Here is a 12,048-nt window from a genome sequence, read left to right on the forward strand (position 1 = left end):
ATTGTTTTACAACGCGAACCCCTGGCTCTGTTTGTTTTTTTTTGAAAGGGGAACACCGTTTTTTTTTTTTTTTTTTTTTTTTTTAACTACACAGCAATAGCAAATTATGTCTGTTATATTATTGCAACTTAGTGACAATTTCAACAAGTGTGTGTGTGTGTGTGTGTGTGTGTGTGTGTATATTTTTTTGTTTAAATCAAAGTTACACACTGCAGCTATAATGACGGCATTAAAGCTAAACACTAGCACCCAGGAATAACTACGTGTATGGAAATGGACGTCAAAGGTTTGGCTGAGATGGGAAAGAATCAGCTTGTTGGCTCTGATAAAACCAGTCCAACTGGGATGAATTCCAGTTGCTTCCTTTCATCTTTCACAATAAAAGCCATGTCATAAAACAAAGACTGTTAATTTCTGTTAAACGGATTAGAGGAGTTGTCATGGTTCAGTCGTGGAGGACTTTTCTTTAGAATTGCTGATGGAGGAATGATCTGTGAGATTAATAAAATGAAGGGCCTTTTGTTTTCCACCTCCGCTGTGTGAACTCATCTGCTGTCCAAGTGTCAAATGTAAAATCATCTTTTACTTCAGTTTGTGTTGAAGTGTGAACTTTTTAACTTTTTCATGAGGAATTGCAACCTAAATATAGTTAGTAATATAAAAACTTTATTTTTCTACAAATTTTCCAGCTTTTTTTTTTTTTTTGCATTAATTCGATGCTTCCATGTTTCTTACACAATCAAGTGTGTGGTTTCTTCAAATCCACAGATTATGAGCAAAGCGTCTCTGTATTTACAAGAGGAGAGAAATTCCTCGTCTCATCCTACCTATTTTTTATTTTTCTTATTTAATTTGAATGGTGGTTGTAATGATGGGTTTGCTACACTGATTTTTTTTAACAGAAATCCTTGACTCACTGAGATATTTCTATGTAACTATTCAGGTATTCAGAATGAGATGCTGCAGTTGTTTACATGTGAAAAATATTGCACCGGTTTTTACTGATTAAACGTCTCAGTCTTTCTTGCTCTGTTGTTTGTGCTTCATTTTTGATTGGGCATCACTAAAGACAATCCTCACTCCTGAACTGTTTGTCTGTCAGAAGACTACAAATAAAATGTTATCTGGTACAGATTTATTTAAAGGACTAATCCACATTTGTGAAAAAGTATTTTATCTTTGCAGGTTGTTTTGTCAGGATGAGTACAGTGGGGACAATAAACGGTTTTCCTGGACTTTTTTGTGCCCGGAGAAAGAATTATATGCCTCATCTAATTTGGGTCGGCAGGAACATGTGCTGCTAATTCCAGACCAAATATAGCTGCTTCTGTCTTCTCTAAGGGTCACAGGTCTGTCAGAAACAGAGTGAGTCTAAACTATATGACATTTCCACGCTGGCCTTATTTGTGGGTGATGTTAATAGATCATCTTTGTTTGATACAGAAGATCAAAATGTTTTCCTGTTGTGTATTTTTGATTATTTCTTTGTTGAACTCTCTGCGTGGCTTCTATATTTTGGGCTGTGGTGAGTTTTTTTTTTTCTTGGACAAATTGAATTGAATCATTTAATTTCACAGGCTTCTGATTGACAAGCAGCAGGCCTGTTTTCTCCTACGAAGAAAGCTTTATTATGGAAGCATGCTATCCTTGATTTCATGCGATATTATTGTCTCGTTATCTCCAGAACCTCCAGAAAGTGTGTCAATCAGTTTAAACCCCTCTGGACCTCCTACTGAGGGTTCAGAGGTCACCCTGCAGTGGGTTGTACTGAAAGTCGCTTCTGCTGAAACTTCACTGTGACCTTTTACAGAGGTCAGATGCCACTGGGTCACGTGAAAGGCAACAATAACTGAAACGAACCAATTTCTTTGAGACAATGAAGCTCAGTTCTGGTGTGAAGCGAAGCTGGAATTGGTAATTGAAGGACCACAGCCCCCTCTAGTGGTGAAATCAGATAATCTCTGCTTCAGTTTATTGTAACTTCAGAGATACAAATGCTGTACATGTTACTGAAACCTTTTGTTTATGTCAAAAGGTTTCAGTGACACATTATATCGATTAATTACACACAGACCGATTATTCAAGTTTGTAGTTTTGGTTAATTATGATAATTTTCTATTCAGTTAATGAAAACAACACATTTAGAAGTAGAATATTACATCAGACTAATAAAGAAAAAAAACATTGCAATACTAATCTTAGCTTGATCAAAATTGCTAAGGTTTTAAGTATTAAAAATACTTTTAATCTGACAAATCATTTCAAAACAATTTGTAATTTGATAAATATGACTGCATTATTTGTCTTCAGATAACTTTAGGTAAACATCCAAATAGAATTATGGATTTTTTCAGTCTTTGGCTACATGGCTAGTTTTTAATTTGAAGAAATCCACTCATAATGTTAATTCTTAAAGTCTTAAAATACATCTTAGCCAAAAACAGCCAACTTTTTAGCAAACGCCAAAAAATAAGAGATATTTTTAAAACAAATATTAATAATTTAATTGACTTCATTACATGGACCTAAATTTATTTCTTCACTCGTAGAACAAAGGAGACGACGTGACTAAATCTGCCAGACAGAAGGATGCAAATCGGGCTGAAATGATGCGTTCAAACAAACCTCGGAAGACTAAAAGCAGGAGGCAGTAAGCAGTGATAAAGATACCTAAAGCCTCGAAGAAGAGGAGGGAGCTGAAGAGGAAGGCCGACTTAAAATAAATAAATAAATAAAAAAGCAAGCAGCACAGACTAGTTCATGGGACCTGACAGCTGCTGCTTACATCTGACACACCGCTCCAAGCTGGCTGTAACCCCCGTTTATATCCCGGGTTTTCCTATGACGTCCTCCGTCGCTGGCTCCCACAGCTCAGCATGTTCGAGGTAACGTCGTCAGCGGAGCTGTGGTTTGTTTGGAATTAGCCAAACAGTTACAGTTAACTAGCTTGGTTAACCATGTTGGAAGATGAGAAATATGTTGTTTCTGTTGTCAACCTGGATTCATTCATTCAGCAGAGTAAACAGTAAGCTTAAAAGTGATAATTAGTGTTATTTAGGAAGTCCAGGCTGCAGGCGAACTAATGGGGCCGAATAGGATGTCGCTAATTTAATCTAAATCCGATGTAAACTTAACACCTGAAGCAATATAGTCACAGGTTGAAGCTCGGTCACTTTGTAAATGGTAGCTAGATTATGAGTAGTGAGTAATTCGCATGCCATTGTCGTTTAGGTCGTATTATAAGACAAAGATTTATTTTACTTCACTTTTTTTCAATATATAAGTGCACATTTTCATTACTTCACCCAACTAAAAAGATGCCATACGTTTAGACTTATAAGACTTAAACTTTGGCAGGGAAGGTAGTGATTATAGAGGCTAAGGCCATACTTCCAGAAACCGTAACTTCTTTTTTTTGGCCCTGCCCTTTAACACAGCAGGTTTTGGAGGGAGGTTAACAGGTTTTGTTCATATTTTGAGGGATTTTTTTAAAAATGGGAACATATTTTGTATAACTAAATTCCCCAGAGAGAATGCTAAATGTTTTTTTTTTTAAATAATAAATGTGATAATTATGAAATGCCATGTTTTCTTCATTTTGTTAAAGATATGGAACTATATGTTAAATCAATAACAAACTCTACCTCAGGACAATTTCCATAAGTAAATCTTTGCATGTATTTGTATAATTAACTCACCTGGTTATTCATGTAAATGCTGTGTTCTTCTGTATACTTCTTTTGTTTGTTGTGTACTTGCCATTGGTTTAAATAAAGCCAAAAAAAGAAAAGAAAAAAAAAACAGGTTGAAATGAAAATGTTAGCGTGTCAATTCTGAGAAATATTGCAACTCAGCTAACTGATATTTATTGTAACCCCTGACAAACGAAGAACATTCATAGAAGAAAAATTGCAAAATGTTTAATGGCAATGTCTAAATATGAAATTATGCTGTTTGTGGTGATTCTTTTGTGTGAAAGCTGTTCATGTTTTAATGCAAGCCCAGAATTATAAAATTCTTAAGTATTTGAGGTTTTAAAACTCTGTTCCTCTTCATAATTTCCTACACAGTCTTGGTTTGTGTGCAAGGTTTTTTTTATTATTATATTATGTAAAAACAGCTTTCATGTTGTTATTCTCACATCAAAAACATACCTGGAGTGTATTCTTTGCTCTTTCATGAAAGTCTCAGAAATCCTTTAATCTCCATCTCTGTAAAACACCAAGGTGGACATAGCTCCGCCTTCAAGGAAGAAGCTCCTCCTTCAAACTGTAGTTTCCAAGCTTCTGAGCTTCTGCCTCACAGAGCAGGCTTCCTCCACAACTCCCTATTTAGCTCCTTCAGACGAGCCAGCAGCAATTAGCAAATACCTGGTGAAACTGCGCCTCTGTTGAGCTCATTATAAGAGTTATTTCTCAGTTCAACGCTGGTAAAAATGTTGTTAAAGGGTTAATAGAGGAGCCATGTTGTGATGACTTAATCAAAAAAGAGTTGTTTTTTTTTAAAGACAGGCCCAATTTCAAGGGGTTAAATTACAAAGTCAAATTTCTTTAGTCATATTTTATATGTAGAATTTTTATATAAAAACTGCAGTTAACATAGTTGCTTGATTGTACTATAAAAAGTCAGTATGTGGCTGGAAAACACATGATGCTGCCTCTTTAATGCACTTTGAAATAAAATCCTTGGTTTTGACATGAATCTCTTGAAAATGTTGCTAACATCTCCATTAGCAATATTAGCAATAGCAGCATTACTCCTTTCTGTCCACCATTAGGTGTTGATTGAAAAATTTCAACAATTGTTTTTCTTGATTCAATTAGGATCCTGGACTTCAAGATCCATTGTTGCTCGGTCTGAATGAAAACCGTTGTGGGCAGACGGCTAGGCAGCAGCAGGAGAGAGAAGCGGCAGGAAGCCCCGGCTGCCCCTGTGACACATCAGAGATCCAAGTCATCATCAAAGAGGAAGAGGAGAGCTGGACTGTGAGTGAAAACTGTGAGTGGGAAAACCAGAAATGTATATATTCTTATTTAAGCAGGGTCCTATGGAGAGGGCTTTAGCTGTCAACATCTTATCATCTTCCTTTTGATTAGCTAAGCTAAAGTCCTTACTCTGAACATGCGGTTGCTTACTGGTACTTTTTCTTCTGATGCCCTTTATGAAATTCAGATGAGAGCCTCGGTTCAGAGGAAGGGAAGAACAGAAACCCTCCAGGCGCTGGTTTTCCTCGCCTTATGGCACTTGGGAAGGAGAGTTGTGCTCCATATGGAGTAAAGGCGCATCAGAGTGAACATCCAGACCAGCTGGACAATCAGAGTCCTGAGCCACATGACGGAGAGCAGAGACGCACGCTCACGGCCTCTAACCAGAAACTCTGTCATTCTGATGGGGATGAAGGAGAAAATGTCTGTCGGTGCCAAAACGCCAGAGAAAAGCCGTTCTGCTGCCTACTACGGGACGTCTCGCCGAGTCCCAAACCCGACATGAAATCCAGCCTGAGAACATCTGAGGAAGAGGAGGGTAGCACGCCTTCAAATGCAACAGAAGAACTACATCGTCCAGAAAAATCAGCACCGTATCAAACTGTATGAAACCTGTGGGCCAGTTTTTTAAAATAATTTATTTAACTCTGGGCCTCAAACAGTTTATATGTTTATTGTTTTAGAATGATAGTTTTATAGCACTGGTTTGAGTTTATAGAAACAATAACACTTAAACCGGATGTGATAAGATCCACCTCTGCAGTTATATATTCACAGTAATCTCCTTAGAAAACCTGGAGTCACAGAGTGCAAAAAAAACTTAAAGTATTCAATCTTTTTTTTTTTAATCTTTTTTTTGTCAAACATTGCCATACTACTTTTTTAGGAATGTACAATATGGCTGAAAAAACATATCACGATATAAGCGTTTCACATCAGTCAATATCAATAATTATCAATTAGCTTTTTGTTTTAAATATCTGAAATACTGCCAAATGGGTGGCGTGACATTTCCTGTTTTATCCATAGTTTTATCTCCAAGCTGTTGTTTTTTTTTATTTTTAAGCACTTATGAAGCACAGTGGCAAAACCTGAAACTGCTGCCGCGCAAGTTACTCAACAGGTTGTTGCTAGGTAACCAAAGAGCAAATGAACTGATGCCATCAATCTAGCTTAGCTGGTTTGGAGAGGTTGTGTGGCTGAAGCCTTTCCTCTGCCTACATGTCCCAGAATGCTGTGCGGTTCCAGATCAGAGTTCCGAGAAATGATTGAAAATTCAATCAGGTGTAATATCTATTGATACTGATCACCTGTCTATTGTATATTATTGATTTATTGTGGAGCTACACCCTTTTTATAGAAAGAATATATAAAAATGCTTAACCAAACATCACCTTTGTCCAGATAATTTTATAAAAAGTCTTACATGTTCTGTACAGCACAAAATGTAAAATATCACAATGTTAGTTTTCCCACTGGTTGCAGGTTGAAATCAATCTTCATTGAGTACTGAAATGTTTTTTTATTTTTAAGCTGCTCTGGGATGTATTTAGTTTGATACAAGCAGAGCAAAATATTATTAGACAAAGTCATGGCTTCATATAAAATTTCATTTCTATGTCCAGTGTTTGGCTGTGTGTCACGGTTTACTAGAAAAGTCTAGGCCTGCAGCTGTTCTTTATAACTTCACAGTAACGAAAAGACTGAGTTTGGATTGTTTGCAGCCTCACAAGGGAGTTTTATTTTTGCTTTCAGTGTCTGATCAGGACAAATTAAAGTATATCAAAGTGTATGAAAGAATATCTGTAGTTGTAGACTATTTTATTTTCATATAAAACTCCCAAGTAATTGATAGAGAGTTTTATAGTCAATATTTTGCAAATTATTGACTATTTTCTAACTGAAGTTTTTAGTATCAGGAACAAAACGTAAAAGTCAAAGTTAAGTTTCAGTGATTACATTAATGATAGTAAAGCTCTATCGTCTTCTGTAGCTGCCAATATAAAAGCATTTTCCAAAGAGTATTGAAATCATTTCATAGTAAAATAAAACATGACATACAAATATAAAAATAACTTTCTGCTGAAGGCACGTTGATGAATTGCATTAAGTTTTGTAATTGTCTAAAGATGACATTTTGGCTTCACTTCTTGATTCTACGTGTGCTCTGTGCTCAGTATTCCTCTGACCCAAAGATGGCCTCTGCAAGCCTGAACGACCGAACGCTCCACTTCACAGTCAGGCTTCAGACCGGGCCGAAGGAGGATGAGCAGGAGCCGGCGGAACAAATCGGAGGTTTAATCAACTCGGACGGAGAAGAGGTGACATGGGATGGAAGTAAGTTGATTTACAAGTTCGCTACACACGTAGCACCCAGTTTGCTGCGTATGTGAATTTTCTGAAACATTTTCAAAGTAGCAGTGGACGTCTGTCGGTACCAAACGTGGAAAACACCCCCAATATTCTCCCAATATTCTGTAGACCAACATCTGGGGCTGTTACAGAGCAGCTGGATTTGTACTGGGATCAGATTACACACAGGTGGACTCTGTGTGTGTCATTGTTAGCAGTCATCAGGCGACTTCTGAACACAGTTGGTTGTACGTGGAGAAAAGGGGGCTGAATACTTTTGCACACAGCACTTTTCAGTTTTTTATTTGATAGAAAATGTTTTGAGTCGTATAATTTCCTTTCTACTTCACAATTGTATACCACCTTATGTGGGTCTTTCATATTGAATTCCAATGAAATATATTTATGTTTGTAGTTTTAGATAGATCAGTCGATCTTTTATCTTTTGAGTTCCTTCCTTCACAGAAAATGTTGATGCAGTTGATATACTATTCTGCAGTATATTCAGGATCGTATAAAAGTTTCAGTTAAGTACAACAGGGAAGTGATGGGCTTCCCTGTCGCCACAATAACCACTATAAACAATAGTGGCTATTTTTTATTATGGAATTAGTTAGTTTCACTTTAGTTTTAAGTTTTTTCTAAAAGACGCAACATTTAACACCAGTTAGTTAGTTTCACCAACTAACTTCCATGCTGAGGACTTCCTGTTTGGTAAACAGGAAGTCTATTTACCAAAGCGATCCCTCTTATTCCAACACAAAAGGCCAGGACCCAGGGTTAATCTCGCAAATACTTTAGTTTTCCTCTTAATCCCTTGTATGTCTCTTCTTTATCCATCTTTGCAGGAAACGTTTCTGACCAAGAGTCTGATTGCACAGAGGTTTCTCAGTCTGAGAAGGTAACTTTTTAACTCCAGAATGTCCAGGGCTCCACGGACAGACAGACAGAATGTGAAGTTGGTGAAAAGAATCATTTCACCAAACTGTTCTGGCTTTTTATAAAACTAAACGACCTAAAGTAAGAAATCCAGTCTGATTTAAAGAGGTGGTATTATGTGTTTTCCAGTCATATAGTATCATTTTATTGCACAATCAAGCAATAATATTACTACTTTCAATTGTTATAAAAATGCTATATATCAAATATCACTTAAAAGAAATTTGGGTACCTAATTTATCGACTTGAAATTGGGCCTCTGTCTCTTTAAGAAACTCCTGCTTTTTCTATAACGCCGCCTTCAGGAAGTCATCACAACATGGCTGCTCGATTAACCCTTTCATAACATTTTACCAGCAATAAGTATAATGAGCTCAGCAGATGCAGCTCCACCTGCTAATTTCTGCTGGCTAGTTTGAAGAAACAAAGCAAAACTCCAGGTATGTTTTTGATGAGGGAATAAAATTATAACATGATGTAGAGCTCAAAAAAAGATTGACATACTTTTACATAATGCTTCTCCTATAATGTCAGAGAGGAAGGATAAAGGTTTTTTTTTTTTATAACTGAGGATGTAGATATTTGGTTTCAACTGCCATTTGTCTTCCACCATCATAATTTAATGCCATATTCATACAAATATAAAATGCACTTTTGTTCTCTGATAACAAACTGAGATGTTTTGCTTTTTTAAAAAAATTTTTAAATGATTGTGCCAAACAGGAAGTCATCCTGGTGGATTCTCTAAACTCTAGGGACTGCAGCAGTCCAGCTCTCATCATGGAAGTTGTTGGAGACGAGGAAGAAAACGAGGAAGAGGAACAGGAAGAGGAAAGCGTGAGGACGACGAGGATCTCTACTTCACATCCTGGTAAACACGACATTAGATGAAAATGCATAAATATGCCGAAAGAAAACTTGATTTGGCTTTGAGGTTGTTCTCTCCTTAATTTTTAGCAAGAACGCGACGGAGACGAGCGAAAAAGGTCAGAGGGCGACCTTTGGCAAGCCCAGACAAAGCAGAGCGTGTTCCTTTAAACTCCGGTAGGTGATTGGAAACAGGAAAGTGCCACAAGTGCAAATGGATATTGAGATATTGTTTTATTTAAATTGACATGCAGTGTAAAAGTGGGTGATTTTTGTCTGTCTTTGTTACAGCAAGGAGAAGAGTCCGAAGACAGGTTTCTCAATCTCCACTGCTGTGTGAGGGACAATCAGAGACACTTGAAGGAGGTGAATCTTTATGACAGTTTCTGTCGTAAACATACGCACAGCGATCAAGGACATGCATTTTAGAATACTTATGGACTTTTAAAGATGACTCGGAACTGTTTCCTTTTTTATTTTTAGTCATCACTTTAACACAAATATCTTAATTCCTTTAAATATCTTAATTTCTAGGTTTTAATCCAGATTTTCTCTAATTCACACACGGTTCAAGCTAAACTAAATATTTACATACTGATATTTGGTGTTCCTTAATTAGAGAGAGAGCATTGATTTGGAAGAAAAAGACAACATCTTAAAAAGAAAACCTGTTTAAAAACAGCATGAGAATTACATTCATTTCTATTTTAAGTGTATATAAACTTCTCCCTGACACTTTGTGGACAAGTCTAATTCAAAATATCATTATTGTATGTGTTGTTTTGTCATAGTCTCTCTATTTTATCTTACAGTATCAAGACGTAGTCGAAGAAGGAGAAACATTTGCACCTATGCCGAACCAGAAGAAATAAACTCCGACACTCCCCTCTGTGTCACTGGTGAGTCCACAAAACTTTTAATCTTGATTTGTTGCAGAGTACATGAAAATAAAATAAATAATTGTGATGTAAATGTTATTTGTTCACTTTTTTTGTGTGTAGTTCCTTTTAATGTATTGTAATGTGGGGGTTTTAGAAGAACCAGTGAAATATTAATCAGAGTTCCAGGTGTCTGATTCATCAACCAGTCCTCTTTTATCCATTAATCTGCAGAGGAACTAAAACCTTTCCCAGTTTTTGCTTTACTCTGTTGATAATTTTCTCATAAACAGAAGTTGTAAAATGGTTTATGTTAGTGTTGTTCATGATTTCTTTACAGCAGGATCTCTTTTCTTGTTACAGCAAAGCAACCGTTACAGAAAAAAGATGCCAAACACTCTGCTGAAGGAGAAAATAAAAATGTTTCCACTGGTAAGAGAAGTAAATATATTCATGCTGGCAAAGTGTTCTAATTTGTTCGCTGAGGGGAAAAGAAAGTGTGTACATTTACTATACGGTTGTCCAGTGTCTAATTTTTAAAATAATTTATTTTATCTTTTATCTGCCACTAAAGACAGATGTTGTGACTATAAAATGTCAAATAATCATCAAGTACCTTTTTAAAACAATAATGGCGTGGGTAGGTGCTCAAGTAGGGCAAAAAAAATGTCAAAATTCAATATTTCTGTGTCTGAAAAGTTGCTAGAAATTTTTTTAGAAATTTGAAAGAAAAAGAAAATGGACAAATTTCCAAAAGTCAAAAATGTTTGACTATTGAAACTCAGAAATGTCCAAGATTTTTTTTTTTTCCAATTTTTTGAGATAAATCTCAATTTCAGCTTCTGAAACTTTTTTCTTCTTCTTTTCCTTACTAGAAAAATCCTGAGTTTTTCTGACAAATTTTTGACTTTTCAAACTGTTTTTTTTGTTTGTTTGTTTGTTTTTTTTAATTATGGCAAATAACTGGAAACTGACATTTAAAAAAAACTGCATCAATCCTATTTATAAAAGTAAATATTTAGTTTCATCTTAGGTAGAAAACCATGTTATTTTTATGCTAACCATGACGCGTCAAGGATATTTGCCATGTGAAATCATCAAAAATTATGTTGCACTCTGGATTTAAGTGTATTCGCATGAATTCAGCTTCTTTTATTGAAGTTTATTATTAAATTAACAGAAATAATGGCCTGAAAACATCAGTTTCTGTGTGATTAATTTATATAATGTTTCACTTAGTAAACTGAGTTAAATTAAATTTTCAGTAACGTTCTAGATTACTGAATAAGATTATATTTCTGTCTATTTTAAACAGTAATGCAAGGACATGCTCACTGAAACAGATGGTGTGTGTGTGTCACAGTTTGTTTTGTAAAACAAACTGTGGGAACAGCAGGTGAACAGGTAATTCCTGCAATTGTCTGTTTTATGAGTTAGTCGTGTTAAATGTGAAACGAGTTGGAATTCTGACTTCAGGGAATGAACCAGCTGGTTTTTCAGGTTTGGAACACACATTGAGGCGAAATGGCACAATAAGCACTTGTTGGAGCAGGTCTGGTTGGCATCTCTTTGTTTTTTACCAACTTTACTTGACCATCATTCCTTCCTTACAGGGAAGAGGCATCCTCGGAGGAAGGCATCGCGTGTGCCGATAGAAATCCCCCCGGAGCTCCTGAAACAGCCCAGGGAGAAAATCGAGTACCGCTGCTCCGTTTGCAGCAAACAGTTTCCCCACGCATACAAACTGGAGCGGCACGAACTGATCCACACGGGGGAAAAACCGTACTGCTGCTCCATCTGTGGGCGGGGCTTCAACCAGAAGGGGAATCTCAAAACGCACTACAAAGTCCACCTTGGTGAGAGATTCAACAGTTCTTTACAGGTGCATATCAATCCATTGGAAGATCATCAGAAAGTTTATTTCTGTAATCATATTCAAAAGGTGAAATTCATTAATGAAAGAGCCATTACACATGCCCTCTGTGTGTATATTTAAAGTGTTTATATCAGTGATTTTGATTGTTAG

General features: G+C 36.3%; 1 protein-coding gene across 2 annotated transcripts in view; it reads left to right on the top strand.

The window, feature by feature from the left end:
• Positions 1-2,618: 2,618 nt before the first annotated feature.
• The window catches only part of LOC106964768 (zinc finger protein 37-like), a 13,908-nt gene continuing 4,478 nt past the window's right edge, over positions 2,619-12,048 (top strand). Inside the window, exons 1-11 of one of the 2 annotated variants that reach the window (XM_015060448.1) lie at positions 2,619-2,886; positions 4,825-4,999; positions 5,174-5,589; positions 7,164-7,323; positions 8,187-8,239; positions 9,001-9,148; positions 9,235-9,321; positions 9,436-9,510; positions 9,957-10,043; positions 10,386-10,454; positions 11,636-11,878. In XM_015060448.1, the coding sequence (XP_014915934.1) occupies positions 2,878-2,886; positions 4,825-4,999; positions 5,174-5,589; positions 7,164-7,323; positions 8,187-8,239; positions 9,001-9,148; positions 9,235-9,321; positions 9,436-9,510; positions 9,957-10,043; positions 10,386-10,454; positions 11,636-11,878 (1,522 nt within the window). In that variant the 5' untranslated portion in view covers positions 2,619-2,877. Of the gene's footprint in view, positions 2,887-4,824; positions 5,000-5,173; positions 5,590-7,163; positions 7,324-8,186; positions 8,240-9,000; positions 9,149-9,234; positions 9,322-9,435; positions 9,511-9,956; positions 10,044-10,385; positions 10,455-11,635; positions 11,879-12,048 lie in introns of those variants that run through there. The other variant, XM_015060449.1, reaches the window with a different exon arrangement.

Source organism: Poecilia latipinna, unplaced genomic scaffold, assembly GCF_001443285.1.
Source record: "Poecilia latipinna isolate Pla-1442-1.1 unplaced genomic scaffold, P_latipinna-1.0 Scaffold1716, whole genome shotgun sequence".
Taxonomy (NCBI): domain Eukaryota; kingdom Metazoa; phylum Chordata; class Actinopteri; order Cyprinodontiformes; family Poeciliidae; genus Poecilia; species Poecilia latipinna.